A 15,923-nucleotide genomic window follows, 5' to 3' on the forward strand; every position below is an offset into this window, starting at 1 on the left:
TAATGGTGAATTTAAAGTTTCAGTGTTTTATCATGCAAAAAATTTACAAGAGTTATATTTAAATCTTTGTATCATTATGTTGTATGTCTGGATATTGAATGCTAATAATTAATAATTGGAAGTATATATTTATTGTACCCCAGTTAGGTTTCTGGAAAGTTTGTGAGGTTCATAAAACCAAGGAATTTTAGTAAATATTTGAAACTATTGCATATAGGATAATTTTTGTCCATCTTCTTGAGAAATAGAGTAAGACAATATATAATACACTTCTATTGCACTGTCATTAATTTAGTTGCTTTCAAGTTAGTATTGTAGAATGTACTCATTAACTAAAAAAAGCTATTATAAATTACTGACTGATTTTTTTTTTCACATTTGCAGCATTTAAATATTAGGACACTGACAGATGATATGGTAAGGCTATCCTCAAATTTTCCTTTGTTATGTATTTAAACTAACCATGTCCTTGACATGCAATACTAACATCTTTGAAAATGTCGAAACCAGCAAGTGCTAAAAATGTGGTTATAGTGCTAAAATAAGAGCTAGAACTGGAAAAATACATTAAATTGTTGCTTGTATGCTGTGAAAAGACTAGTCAATGTGTTAATATAAAAATTTTGTTTAATTACAAATTGTTAGTCAACTTTGAATCATTTAAATCAGCTCTCATTCTTTGAGGATGAATTGCATACTTCAAAAAGAGGAAGAAAAAGCAGCTAAAGACAAGGAGGCTTGTCAGGAATAAATGTAGTTGCTAATTAAAGTAAGCCAGGTTGGAATGCCATGCATGCATTTTAGGTATTCTGGTTAAGAGTGAGAACCAGGCATACTTTACATTCATGTTAGTAATAGGGCTTCTTCTAAGTAACTAATGCCTTAGTAGTGTAGTCAAATAGTTGTCGAGAAACACACTTTTGATACACACACGCACAAGTGACCTGGTGGTTGATGATAAAGGAATGACAGAAGTCCCAGCAGGAAATAACACACATATCAAGAATCTGTGAGCACATCTGAGGGAGCAACCTCAGTACTTCCTTGGCCAGGTTTGGTCTTCAGCGTCTCTGATACTGATGCTTAGGAACAGGAAGCAGTCAAGATGGCCTCCTTAAGTATCCAGAGTGCTTTCTTTGACACCTACATCAGGTACATATGTAAAAAATACTGACATGAATGATTTAAAAAATTGAAGTAGGATTGTTGATTTATTTTCCTGAGTAGTAGCTAAGAAAAGCATTTTTTATTAAAAAGAAAAGTTTTATGTGAATTTTTCTCAGTAACATTGTGCATAGTCTTGTGCCATCTAACACCAGGCAGCGATCCTTAAAAGCCAGACTAGCCTGGTCTGATTGTGGGCTTCAGGGTTAGCCTACCTAAAGTAAAGTGGGGAGCAATGACATCTGAAGGTGTCTTTTGACCTCCACAACATGTGCACACACGTACACAGACACAGAGTTAATTTTACCTTCTTAGATAAACTTTGATTGTATGGTCTACACACTTAGGCTGGGCAGTATATGCCATTCTGCATGCATCCCATCATTTACTGTAACATCAGATGGAACGTGGCTAGCCTAACCTCGTGTTTAGAAAATGACAGGTAATATGGGGCATTGACCTAGGTTATACATTTTATTCTCTCCCTACCATGTAGATGTTATTTATTATTATTATTATTATTTTTTACAGTTGAGGACATTGAGTCTGAGAAAGGTGTTTAGTCGTTTGTCCAAGGAGAACTGCTAAGCTACAAGTGTACTTTGGGTTTTGGCACTTTGGCTTTTGCCTGTATGTCTTCTTCTCTCCCCATGCCCCTCTTTTTGTTTTGGTGAGGATTGAACCCGGGATCTAATGCTTACTGGATAGGCATGCTAACCACCACTAAGGTGCCTACTCAGCCTCCGTAACGAATGACCTCTTAAAGTCAGTAATAAAACCAATGGTAATTTTTATGTTTTATATTCGATTTTATGAGAGTGTACTGTGTTGTAATAGCTTTATTGAGATACAATTTACATAGCATTCATTTCACTCACTAAACATTTATCATAATTGTGGTTTCTAGCATATTTATAAAAATTGCCCATCACTCTAGTCTACTTTAGGACATTTCCAGTATCTTCAAAACCCAACTCAGGGTAACCTCCAGTCTCCTCTATGATTTATCTGTTTTTGATATTTCAAATAATTGAAATAGTCTTTGGCAATTTGTAACTAAAAATGAATGACTTTCATCATTTGGGATAATAGTTTCAAGGTTTATTCATAATGTTTTATGAATGAAATATGTTCAAGTTACAAGACATTAGAACAAAAATTTTATGATGCAGTTTAAAGAGATGACTCAGTTGTAAATTTCCTGCTATGTAAACAGGAGAACTAAGTTGGGCCCCAGCACCTATGTTAAAAAAGCTTCAAGTGGAACCTCAGCAGAGACAGGCAAATGCCCTGAAATCTCATTGGCTAGTCAGCCTTGTCTAATTGGTGGGCTCCAGTTTCTCAAAAATCAAGGTGGAGAGTACAGAGGCAGACACCTGGTGTTGATCTCTGTCTGGCCTTTACCTGCGCAAATGCATGCACACAGTTATGCACACATCCAGGTACCTGTTCTTGTCCAGACACACATTACAGTCACATCCTTCACACAAGTACAACACACACACACACACACACACACACACACACACACACACACACACACACCACTAATGTTTTAAGGAAGTTTATGATTTTGTGTTGGGCTTAGTTTATACTGTTTTTAGATGTGGCTTAGGGTTGGGCATGATACAACTTTCCTTTCATTTTAAATCATATTCTATGTATTTTTAGATTTATTAATACTTAATACACAGTGCATTTTTCCTTCAGATGCTGTCCTTTCATCATATGGCCATCCTTGCACACTCCGAAGTCACAGTTTTTTACTTCAGTTATAAAAATAGTCACAGAGTGACTTTAATAGGCCATTCTAGAAAACATCCACGGTGTCTGCTGTGTAAATGGGTGGATTCCTCTCCAGTGGAAAATTTCTTAGTTTTCTCCTTCCTGTTCCATTATTTGCTTCTACTTCTATCCTTATGCCTGGCTCTGGCAAAATCAAAATATTTGGTAGCTAAGTGTATCTTTACCACTACAGTATTTCCTGTTCTCACCAGTTGAAACCTGTGGAGAGTAGAGACAGTGAGACAATTTGTGTCATACTTTTTCTAGTGTTGTTGGATATCCGCCATCATTGTAGCACCTGACATGTTGTCTTTTACAGAGTAATTTGTTCCTCTAGATAGGGTCTCACTTGGTAGCTTAGGCTGGCCTGGAACTTACTGATCCTAAACTCATAGTAGTCTATCTGTCCTAACCTCCTGGGAGCTGATAGTATTACATGCATAAGCCACCATGGCCTAGCTCTGTAGCAAGTGTTAAACTCTGATGTTGAAGACTTGTTTCAGTTGTCTCGACCATCATCCTGGATGGTCACCATTGCCTCAGTCCTATTTCTCCCGTCTGTCTAGCTGCTCTCTTCACCTGGCCGCCCTGACTGCAGGTTCTCCTTGGCACTCTCCGTTTCTGGTCTGATGCTTTATCCTGTCTCCCAAGCAGGCCAGGACCTAAGTCCAGACAAGGATCACCTGGTAGTCTTGTTTTGGCACCTGGCTCTATTCATTGTCTTTGAGGTGGCGAAAGAGCATTTCTGCCTCGAACAGAAGAATAGATTCTTCCGAATTGGTGAAGGATACAGGCAAAGAGCAGTATACTTGGAGTCATGACAGTCTTGTTGACAGGCAGCCTTCCCCACTTGCATTGCTCTGTGACATCGATAAACGAAGCAGTTGCTTGATTACGTATTTGTTAACCTAAGCTTGTGATCTCTTCTCTCCTTCCTCTTAGGGTGCTGGTGGATTCCATATAGTCTGGAGTGTACCGAAGTGCTGCTCTCAGCTCTGTCCTTCGCGTCTCTTTTTGTCTCTTTTATAATCGTCTCCTGGTGTGCAGTGTGGCACGTTTGCTGCTGGGACGTACAGGGGATGTGCATCACAGGATGGTTGAGCTGTGATGAGGGAATGGGTGCCTGGATATTTTGAGGGCTCTTTAAAGCGGGCCTGGTGTGTTAGAGCTCAGGGAAGCTTGCTGCTGATGCTTTGATACAATGTTGGCAGGATATTTGTAATTACACTTTGACTTCTCCCAAGTATATATGCTCCATTTGTGCTTTAATGGGAATAGCTGTTTTGGGGCAGAACATGAGAAAAGTCAGAGGACTAGCATTTTTGTGTGGTCACACATTTAAACAACAGTATCTTGGAAACATTGGCACTGGAGCAGCATTAATGAAAGAAACCTGTCCCTTTGGCTGGAGAGATGGCTCAAGGGATAAAGTATTTGCTGTGCATGCATGAGGATCTCTCTGTAGATCTTCAGCACCCCAAAGGCTGGGTGAGGCAGGGCATGTTTGTGTAACCATAGTGCTAGGGATGCAAAAGTAGGGCAAGTGAGTGGAAATAGGTCACTCCATATGCTTCTGCTTGGGGGAGTGTACCTGCATAAGTATATACGCTACCCCCCTCTCCTAAACACAAAGGAAATAAAGAAACATCCCTTTAGGTTGCTTGGTTAAAGGCTGGCAAGGGTGCTTCTCATTTCAGGGCTGTTTTGTGAGTTATCAGAATTGAACTTGGCAGGAAATAGTCTTGTTATAGGAATAAAGCATTATTCCAGTGTTGGTTTCCCTTCTGTAGACTTTGAGCAGTGCCCTTTTAAAACAGATCTGAACATTTGCCACACTTAAGAGACTTCAGGGTGCTGAAGTCATGAAAAGTTGCATCACTGCTTTCTTCTCTACATCTGGGTTTGTAAGGTTTTCCTCAGAAGTAAGAAGGATAGGGCGGGGGAGAGGAGAGGAGGTGATGGCTTTGTCAGGGTAAGAGCAGGCATGTGCTTCATGCTGCATTATCACCCCAAATGTCCTTTCCACTGAGTACTTTTGGAGGTTAGGAATAGTTTTTCACTTGTTTCTCACAGCCATTTTCAGAATTCCCACTGGACCCCTTGTTTCTTTTATGTCACTGCATAAAGAATGCCTTTAACCATTTTTTTCTGTTAACCATTTTTGGGCTGTAGCAGTGGTTTTCAAATGTCTATTTGCCTAGGACCCATGGTAAGGTGTCCCCATTTGCTATTGTGTCTCAGCCCACGTGATTCTCAATTGGAACCAAAGTGTTTATACCAGTATGTGATGTTTCTAAGCATAATGAACTCTGATCTTTTCCTCTCCATTTCTTCCCACTTTTCTTCCCTCTTCTCCATTACTTAAAAAATAGAATGGTGATCTAATCCACTAAGTGGATTTGATGACCCACAAATAGCAGCTAGAGCTAGAAAACAAACACTGGCCTGCAGAGACGCTAGGGGAAGTCATGGGGCCTTTCCATTAGTGTCTGCTCTTTGTTGTCTGGAGTTTCATGAGGAGAGCCAGGTTAGAACGACAGCTCTGTCACCAGTTAGTGGTGCCAGTTTGTGTAAGCTTTTAAGATATGAAATCTTTGTTTACAGATATTTTTCAAGGAACAACTAAGTATAAGTGCTTGGCAAGCCATGCAATTATAAAAGTAGGAACTTGCCTGTTTCAACTTGATATTGATTCATACATATATGAATATGTATATATATTTATATAATATGATATGATATTCTTGTTTTAAGATTAAAGTCTGAAATTTGGAAGTATTTATAAGTATGTATATAGTAGAGTCATAATATGAAGCATTTTTGCACCCAAAAGGTTTGTGCTCATTTGTGGTCAGTGTTTTTCCTATTTTAATGGGCCTTGACAAACATTAATCAGAGGTCTGAACTACAGTTAGGTTGGGAATTCACATAAATATAATCTCACAGAATGTCTGACTGTGACTGACTCGTTACTTTGTTAATCATACAGCAGGTTTGGTTCTTCCCAGTTTGGGATTATGTTGTTAATAAAGTCATACTGAGCATTTGCTTATATGGACATACACATGAATTTTTACTTTTTCCGGAGAAACGGTATCACGTTTTAAGTTTATGCTTAATCTTTTTTTTTTATAAAGATTAATTTTCTTTATTAATATTTTTTTATTTTCCATTTTAAATTTAGATAAGAAACAAGGTTGCTTCACAAGTCAGTACGAGGTCCCACTCCCTTTCCCTCCCCTCCTCCCGTGCCCTCCCCCCCATCCCCCCCCCGTTATCCCCTCATTCCCCCAGGGAGGGTGAGGCCCTCCATGGGGGTGTCCATAGTCTGTCATTTCATATAGGGCAGGGCCTAGACCCTTCCCCAAGAGTTCAGGGTGAGAGTGCACCTCACATTGTTCTATGGGAGTCCAGAGACCGTGTGTATACTTGGGATGGGTACTGATCTGCTGTCCAAGGCTCAATAGATTACCTAGGCCTCCTCACTGACACCCAGATTCAGGGGGTCTTGATCAGTCCCATGCTGGATTCCCAGGCTGATGCCTGGGATTCAAGAGTTAACCTTTGTCTGGTCAGCTGTTTCTGGGGGTTCAACCAGCCCAGTCTTAATCCCTTTGATCATCAGTCCTCCCTCTCTGATACTGGCTTTCTTGAGTTCAGCTCAGTACTTAACCAGCCAGGAAATGAAGTTTCTGTTTCCCAGACTCTCTGGCAATAGGATTGTAGGCTGGCACTCCCCAGATCTATGTCTAAAATCCATATATGAGAGAGTACATGCCATGTTTCTCTTTTTGTGACTGGGTTACCTCACTCAGGATGGTTTCTTCTAGTGTCATCCATTTGCCTGCGAATCTCATGATTCCATTATTTTTTTCTGCTGAATAGTACTCCATTGTGTAGATGTACCACATTTTCTCTATCCATTCTTCGGGTGAGGGACATCTAGGTTGCTTCCAAGTTCTGGCTATTACAAATAAAGCTGCTATGAACATAGTGGAACAGACATCTTTGTTATATGAATGGGCATCTTTTGGATATATGCCTAAGAGTGCAGTTGCTGGGTCTTGTGGTAGGTTTATTCCCATTTTTCTGAGGAATCTCCATACTGCTTTCCAAAGTGGCTGAACCAGTTGGCACTCCCACCAGCAATGGAGGAGTGTCCCCCTTTCACCACATCCTCTCCAGCATAAATTGTCATTGGTGTTTTTGATTTTAGCCATTCTGACAGGAGTGAGATGGTATCTCAGAGTTGCTTTGATTTGCATTTCCCGGATGGCTAAGGATGTTGAGCACTTTCTCAAGTGCCTCTCAGCCATTTTAGACTCCTCTATTGAAAACTCTCTATTTAGTTCTGCAGCCCACTTCTTAATTGGGTCCTTTGCTGTTTTGGAGACTTGCTTCTTGAGTTCTTTGTAAATTTTGGAGATCAACCCTCTGTCAGATGTGGGATTAGTGAATATTTTTTCCCATTCTGTGGGCTGCCTTTTTGTCTTGCTGACTGTGTCCTTTGCCTTACAGAAGCTTCTCAGTTTCAGTAGGTCCCATTTATTAATTGTTGATCTCACTGTCTGTGCTACTGGTGTTATGTTCAGGAAGCTGTCTCCTGTACCAATTCTTTCAAGGGTACCACCCACTTTCTCTTCTAAGAGGTTCAGTGTGGCTGGATTTATGTTGAGGTCTTTGATCCATTTGGACTTAAGTTTTGTGCATGGCGATAAACATGGATCGATCCGCATTTTTCTACATGCCAGTCTCCAATTATGCCAGCACCATTTGTTGAAGATGCTTTCTTTATTCCATTGTATATTTTTAGCTTCTTTGTCAAAGATCAGATGTTCGTACGTGTGTGGGTTAATACCCGGATTTTCAATTCAATTCCATTGGTCTGCCTGTCTATTTTTGTGCCAATACCAAGCTGTTTTCAGGACTATAGCTCTATAATAGAGCTTGAGGTCAGGGATAGTGATGCCTCCGGACGTTGCCTTGTTGAACAGGGTTGTTTTGGCTATCCTGGGTCTTTTGTTTTTCCATACAAAATTGGTTATTGTTCTTTCAAGGTCTGTGAAGAATTGTGCTGGGATTTTAATGCGGATAGCATTGAATCTGTAGATTGCTTTTGGCAGGATTGCCATTTTTACTACATTGATCCTACCTATCCAAGAGCATGGGAGATCTTTCCATTTTCTGAGGGCTTCTTTAATTTCTTTCTTTAAAGATTCAAAGTTCTTACGATACAGGTCTTTCACTTGTTTGGTTAGCGTTACCCCAAGGTATTTTATGTTGTTTGTGGCAATTGTAAAGGGTGATGTTTCTCTGATTTCTCTTTCAGCCCTTTTATCATCTGTATATAGTAGGGCTACTGACTTTCTTGAGTTGATCTTGTAACCTGCCACTTTGCTGAAGGTGTTAATCAGCTGTAAGAGTTCCCTGGTAGAGTTCTTTGGGTCATTGATGTAAACTATCATATCGTCTGCAAACAGTGAAAGTTTGACTTCTTCCTTCCCAGTTTGTATCCCCTTGATCCCCCTTTGTTGTCGTATGGCTATAGCTAGAACTTCAAGTACCATGTTGAAAAGGTATGGAGAGAGTGGACAGCCTTGTTTTGTTCCGGATTTTAGAGGAATTGCGTTGAGTTTCTGTCCATTTAGTTTGATGTTGGCTGTTGGTTTACTGTATATGGCTTTTATTATGTTTAAGTATGTCCCTGTTATCCCAGATCTCTCCAAGACCTTTATCATGAAGGGGTGTTGGATTTTGTCAAAGGCTTTTTCAGCATCTAGTGAGATGATCATGTGATTTTTGTTTTTCAGCTTGTTTATATGGTGGATTACGTTGATGGATTTTCGTATGTTGAACCATCCCTGCATCCCTGGGATGAAACCTACTTGATCGTGGTGAATGATTGTTTTGATGTGTTCTTGGATCCGATTTGCCAGTATTTTATTGAGTATTTTTGCATCAATGTTCATGAGGGATATTGGTCTGAAGTTCTCTTTCTTGGTTGTATCTTTGTGTGGCTTGGGGATCAAGGTTATTGAAGCCTCATAGAAAGAGTTTGGCAAAGACCCTTCTGCTTCTATTGTGTGGAACACTTTGAGAAGAATTGGTATAAGCTGTTCTTTGAATTTGTGGTAGAATTCTGCACTGAGGCCATCTGGACCTGGACTTTTTTTGGTTGGGAGACTTTTGATGACAGCTTCTATTTCCATAGGGGTTATAGGTCTATTTAAATTGCTTATCTGTTCTTGATTTAGTTTTGGCAAATGATAGCTGTCCAGGAAGTCATCCATTTCCTTTAAATTTTCGAATTTTGTGGAGTACAGGTTTTCAAAGTATGACCTAATGATTCTCTGGATTTCCTCAGAGTCTGTTGTTATGTCCCCCTTTTCATTTCTGATTTTGTTAATTTGCGTGTTCACTCTCTGCTGTTTGGTAAGTTTGGACAAAGGTTTGTCTATCTTGTTGATTTTCTCAAAGAACCAACTCTTCGTTGCATTGATTCTTTGTATTGTTTTCCTGGTTTCTACTTTGTTGATTTCAGCCCTCAATTTGATTATTTCCTGGCGTCTACTCCTCCTGGGGGAGTTTGCTTCTTTGTGTTCTAGAGCTTTTAGCTGTGATGTTAATTCTCTGGTATAACTGTTTTCCTGTTTCTTCATGTGAGCACTTAGTGCTATGAACTTCCCCGTAGCACTGCTTTCAAAGTGTCCCATAGGTTTGGGTATGTTGTGTCTTCATTCTCATTGAATTCGAGGAAGTCTTTAATTTCTTTTTTTATTTCCTCTTTGACCCAGGGATGGTGCAGTTGAGCATTATTCAATTTCCATGAGTTTGTAGGTTTTCTGCAATTTGTGTTGTTGTTGAATTCTAATTTTAAGGCATGGTGGTCTGATAAGATGCATGGAGTTATTCCAATTTTTTTGTAGCTGCTGAGGTTTGATATGTTGCCAAGTATGTGGTCGATTTTTGAGAAGGTTCCATGTGGTGGTGAGAAGAAGGTATATTCTTTTTTATGTGGATGAAATGTTCTATAGATATCTGTTAATCCCAGTTGGGTCATTACTTCTATTAGACCCTTTGCTTCTTTGTTGAGTTCCTGTCTGGTATTCTTGTCTAGTGGTGAGAGTGGTGTGTTGAAATCTCCCACTATAACTGTGTGGGGCTTTAGATGAGATTTAAGTTCTAATAATGTTTCTTTAACGAATGTGGATGCCTTTGTATTGGGGGCATAGATGTTCAGGATAGACACTTCGTCTTGGTGGGTTTCACCTGTGATGAGTATGTAATGACCTCCTTCATCTCTTTTGATTGATTTTATTTTAAAGTCTAGTTTGTTAGATATTAGGATTGCTACCCCTGCTTGTTTCTTGGGTCCATTTGATTGAAAAATTTTTTCCCAACCTTTAACTCTCAAGTAATGTCTGTCTTTGAGGGTGAGGTGTGTTTCTTGTATGCAGCAGAAGGACGGGTTCTGTCTTCGAATCCATTCTGCTAGTCTGTGTCTTTTTATGGGTGAGTTAAGGCCGTTAATATTGAGGGATATTAATGACCATTGATTGCTCATCCTTCTTCGATTTGCGATGGTTGTTGTTGGTGGAATTATGGGTGGAATTTCGCCCCTTTGTTCTTTTGGCTGTTGGTAGAGAGGGATTCTCTAATGCTTATGTTTTTCTGGTTGTAGTTAGCTTCCTTGGGTTGGAGTTTTCCTTCCAAAATTTTCTGTAGGGCTGGGTTAGTGGACACATATTGGTTGAATCTAGTTTTGTCATGGAATATCTTGTTTTCTCCGTCTATAGTGATTGAGAGCTTTGCCGGGTATAGTAGTCTGGGCTGGCATCCATGGTCTCTTAGTGTAGGTAGAATATCTATCCAGGACCTTCTGGCTTTCAGAGTTTCCATGGAGAAATCAGGTGTAATTCTGATAGGTCTGCCTTTATATGTTACTTGACCTTTTTCCTTAGCTGCTCTTAATATTCTTTCTTTATTCTGTATGTTTGGGGTCTTGATTATTATGTGGCGAGGGATTTTTTTTTTGTGGTCCACTCTATTTGGTGTTCTGTAGGCTTCTTGTACCTTCATTGGCATGTCTTTCTTAAGGTTGGGAAAGTTTTCTTCTATGATTTTGTTGAATATGCCTTCTGCCCCTTTGAGGTGGATTTCTTCTCCTTCTTCTATACCTATTATTCTTAGGTTTGGTCTTTTCATGGTGTCCCATAATTCCTGGATGTTTTGTGTTAAGGATTTGTTGGATTTAAGGTTTTCTTTGGTTGATAAATCCATTTCTCCTAATGTATCTTCAACACTTGAGATTCTCTCTTCCATCTCTTCTATTCTGTTGGTAATGCTTGTATTGGTAGTGCCTGACTGTTTGTCCAGCTTATCTATTTTCTGCCTTTCTTCAGATTGTGTTTTTTTTAGTGTCTCTATTTCAGTTTTCAACCCTTGCAGCGTTTGCATTGCTTCTTGCAATTTTCTGTTTATCTGTTCGTCCGTTTGTTGCCTTTTATGAATTTTTTGGTTTGTTCTTTCTTCCATTTCTTGCATTTTTTGGTTTGCTTTTTGTTCCATTTCTTGGATTTTGTGCTTTGTTTCTTCTTCCATTTCCTGCCTTTTTTGGTTTGTTTCTTCCTCCATTTTTTTCATTTTTTGCTTTGTTTTTTCTACCATTTCTTGCATTTTTTGCTTTGTTTCTTCTTCCATTTCCTGCCTTATTTGGTATGTTTCTTCTTCTAATTCTTGCATTTTTTGCTTTGCTTTTTCTTCCATTTCTTGCATTTTTTGCTTCATTTCTTCTTCCATTTCGTGCCTTTTTTGGTTTGTTTTTTCTTCCAATTCTTGCATTTTTTGGTTTGTTTTTTCTTCCATTTCTTGCATTTTTTGGTTTGTTTTTTCTTCCATTTCTTTGAGGGATTTTCCAATATCCTCTTTTAGGGCCTCTATCATTTTCATGAAAGTGCTTTTAAGGTCGTTGTCTTCTGCTTCCTTTGCGTTGGAATATTGGGGTCTTGCTGGTGTGGAGTCTCTAGAATCTGGCGGTGTCATATTTGTTTTTCTGTTGCTGACTGTGTTTTTGTATTGTCTCTTTCCCATCTCTTCTTTTAGTGGGTGCAGAAAGAGCCCCTTCCTGGTCTGGGGACCAGAGTTCCCTTTTTGGTGGGTGCTAGTAAGTCCAGTAATCTGGTGTTTCTTCTATGCCTTGTCCAAATGCTGGTCCGTGGGTAGAGAAGAAGAACAGGAATCTGGGGCGCTTAGCCTCCTACCTGGTCCCCTGGACCCTATGCTGGGTCATGTTGTACCTGATCCGGAACAGCTACTCCCCTGGTCTCCCTGGCTCCTGTAGTTTCCTGGTCTCTTTGGTGGGAGAGAAGATCTGGAGTCTGGGGTGCTTGGCTCCCGCCGGGATTGGGAGCTCTGTGCAGTTCCCAGGCGATCTGCAGGCTCTGGAACACAGGCCGGGAAGCTGGCCTGTTTACCTGATGATGCCAGAGGGACAGCTACTTCCCTGTACTCCCTTATGCTTAATCTTAAATTGACATAGTTTCCCCTAATTACTGATGTTGTTGTCTTTTTGTGTGCTTATTTCTTACTATTCTTTTCAGTATCTATTTTTTAAATGAAGGACTATTCAAGTAATCTACTTCCTTAAGTGAGTCTTGGTAGTTTTTCTTCCAAGAAACTTTTTTTAAAACTTCATTTATGATGTTGAATTTACAGACTTGTTGCATATGGTATCTTCTTACCCTTTTCATGTAGGAGGTATTGATGCCCTTGCACAGAGATGATGATGATGATGATGATGATGAAGATGAAGATGATGATGATTTGTGTCCTCTGTTTTCTCCCTTGTTTATTCTGAAGTGTGTTGGAGTTACTGATTATTCAAAGAATTAGTGTTTCTTACCAGTGGCTATATTTATTGTTTGTGTGTGTATATGTATAATTTTCTGCTTTTTGTTTTATCTATTGTCTTGTTTTTTAAGGAAGAAGCTTACGATGCTGGTTGCTAGTATAGGAATGTGTTAGCATCTCTCAACTGACTGAACATCTTTGGGTGCTGGTTAGTTTTCGTTGGGTTGACACATACTAGACACCTGGGAAGAAGGAACTGTACTTGAGCAATTGCCTCCATCAGATTGGCCTGTGGGTCTTTTTCTTGTTTAATGATTGATATGGGGAGTGCCCCACTCATGTGAGTGGTGTTACTCCTAGGCAGGTGGTCCTGAGTTGTATAAGAATGCAAATTGAGCAGGTTAGTAAGTGGCACTCCTCCATGGCCTCTACTTCTGTCCCTGCCTCCAGGTTCCTGCGTTGACTTCCCTCTATGGTGGACCGTTATTTTTTGCCAGATAAAGCCTTCTCCCCCAAGTTTCTTTGTGTTGGTTTTATCATAGCAACAGAAAAGCTAACTAGAACACTTTCATTTAGTTGGAAATATTTTATAGTTCCCAATTGACATTTCCTTTGAGCTATGGGTGTATTATTACATATTATTTACATATTAATTACATATTCTTTAAATCTGAAATGTTTGGAGTTTTTGTAACATCTTTGTCCCATTGGTAATTTTCATGCACAGGCTATAGCGTGTGTGATTCTACCCTCAGTGAGTTTTGCTTTATGCCTCACATTGTGCTTTGTCTTGGTGAATAGTTTGTGTGTAATTTTGTTTCTGCTGCAGAGTCTATATAGTAAATACAACCTGAGAGTTGATATTGTTCATGTTTTCTTCATCCTTGGTTTTTCTCCCTCCCTTTCCTATCAATTTTGAGTTTTATTTATTCATTTTTTTTTTCATTTCTGTCATTTTACTTTGGCTCTGCATCTTCCCTCCTGGCTGTGACCCCTAGCTCTTTCCAGTGTAAATTCTGAATAAGAAGCTACTATACTGTATTGGTTGGAGGACAATGACAAGAACACATCTGTACATATTCCATATAGTGACTCTTCCCTTCTCTCTTCCTTGTCACTGTGTTTCAGTAAGCACATGTGTACATGAGTACCATGGCGGGGTGTGGAGGTCATGGGATAAATTGTTGGAGTTGATGCCTTCCTCTTCCATGCGGGTCCCAGGGGTTGAATTCAGGTTGTCAACTTGATGGGACATTCCTTTACTTGCCGAGACATCTTGCTGGCCCGAGACAACTTTATAGAAACAAAACTTATATTTTTTTCCAAGTTTTAATCCATAGCTATTTGACTGTACAGGACTGACTGTGTGACATTACCATAGTTGTGACTTGTTAAGCATTATGTAATGACCTTTTAAAATTCCTAGTATTAGTCATTAATTTTTATTCCTTGCAAATTTACTGGGTTTATCAACCTTACTTGATGTAATTTTTGCTTTCCTATTTGAAGAACAGAGATTTCTTGTCCTCTGTGAGACCAGATTTGTCAGTTTAATACTCCTGACCTTTCTTTTTTTATTTCTATTGTGGGTGTGTGTTTTGTCTTCCTGTCTTCAACTATTATTTCTCCACTTCTTTCCTGCAGCCCCTGCTCTTCTCTCTATATGGTGCCTTTCTTGGATGATCACCTCTGAAGATTCCAACTACCATTGATATGTTTGACCTTTCCTTCAGTGGAGACATATTAATGCATTGGCCTACTGCATACCTTCATATGGGTGTCCCATTTACTCTAGGTGCTAATGCCCTCCGTTAAACCCTTTACTTACATCCTACATTTGTTTTTATTCTCACATTCTCTTCTAAGTGACCTTTACCTTTCCAATGTTTCTTTTTGATTATTTCTTGACTCTCTTTAAAACCCTTCTTCCAGTGTCCTGATTTTTATTTGTTTGGACTCTTTAGCTGCTTCCTCTTTGTCCTGTAGAAGATTGCACAGCAGTCATATCTATATTGAATTGCTGATGATAGACTCCATTTGAGATTTCTTATTTGTGTCTGTTATCCATAGATTGTTCCTTAGCTTTTTTTATTGGAAATAATTATTCATAGAGTGTATTCTCATCACTGTTTCCCCTCCTTGCCTTCTCCCAGATCTTCCCCACCTTTCCACCCATTCAACTCCTTGCCTTCTTTCTCTTTAGGAAAAAAAGTGGGTTAATAAGAAAACAAACCAGAGTAGGGCAAATCAAACAGGAAAAAACTAAACAAAGAAAAAGAACAAAAAACATACACATCCATCCACCCACCCATAAAAACACAAAAGCAGCAACCATAATGGATAAGCAGAAGTCAAGTAAGGTAAAAAAGACATGCCCAAATGAAGTATTATGTGACAAAACATCTCTATAAATACCACTATGTTCCTTTTGTGTTGGCCATCTACTGGTGGATATGGGGCCTCTCCTTATGTGTGGTTTGTATACCCAGTGAGATTCCATGGAAGAGACCTGGTTTCTTTTTGAGTGGTTGCCAATAGGAAATAGCTTCAGGGTTAGAAGTGAGAACTCAAGTCCACTTCCCTTTTTAGCGTGCTTGGACCACATCTGGCTTGAACCTGTGCTGGCTGCTCTGCCCCAGTCTGTGAGTTCGCACATGTGTCATGTTGTATTGTGAAGATGTAGTTTTTTTTGCTGTAGAACGAAAGATAAAAGGCCCACAGACTGATTTTGGGGTTTAAGCTTCAAGCTGAAGATCAGAAAAGCAAAAGCCGCTGGCCACTAGACCTCTACCTCAGTTCAGACCAAACTGCTCCCAACTTCACTGCTCCTCAGATTCACTCAGACTGCTATGGTCTACTCAGTGAGGTTAGAGACTATCAGATTGAAAGCCTCTACCCTTTATACATCTCAAATCCTGGGATTAAAGGTATGAGCTCTGATTCGCTCGCTCTCCTGTAGCCCAGGGTGGTCTTGGACACAGAGATCCACCTGCCTTTCTCCTGAGTCTGGGATTAAAGATGTGTGCCACCATCTCCTGATCTCTGTAGCTTAAGGCTGGCTTTGCTTTCTGAACCCTCAGGCAAACTTTACTACATCATAAATAATATATCACCACATCTTGGTG

General features: G+C 39.6%; 1 protein-coding gene across 2 annotated transcripts in view; it reads left to right on the forward strand.

Annotated features, from left to right (window-relative positions):
* Diaph3 (diaphanous related formin 3) overlaps positions 1–15,923 on the forward strand; it is a 433,102-nt gene that overhangs the window by 27,577 nt on the left and 389,602 nt on the right. The window contains exon 2 of one of the 2 annotated variants that reach the window (XM_040754912.1): positions 385–417. The exons of the other annotated variant lie outside the window; for it this stretch is intronic. Coding sequence (XP_040610846.1) covers positions 385–417 — 33 coding nt within the window. The remainder of the gene's footprint in view (positions 1–384; positions 418–15,923) is intronic. 2 annotated transcript variants of the gene reach the window in all.

Source organism: Mesocricetus auratus, unplaced genomic scaffold (genome assembly GCF_017639785.1).
Source record: "Mesocricetus auratus isolate SY011 unplaced genomic scaffold, BCM_Maur_2.0 Super-Scaffold_2245, whole genome shotgun sequence".
Classification (NCBI taxonomy): domain Eukaryota; kingdom Metazoa; phylum Chordata; class Mammalia; order Rodentia; family Cricetidae; genus Mesocricetus; species Mesocricetus auratus.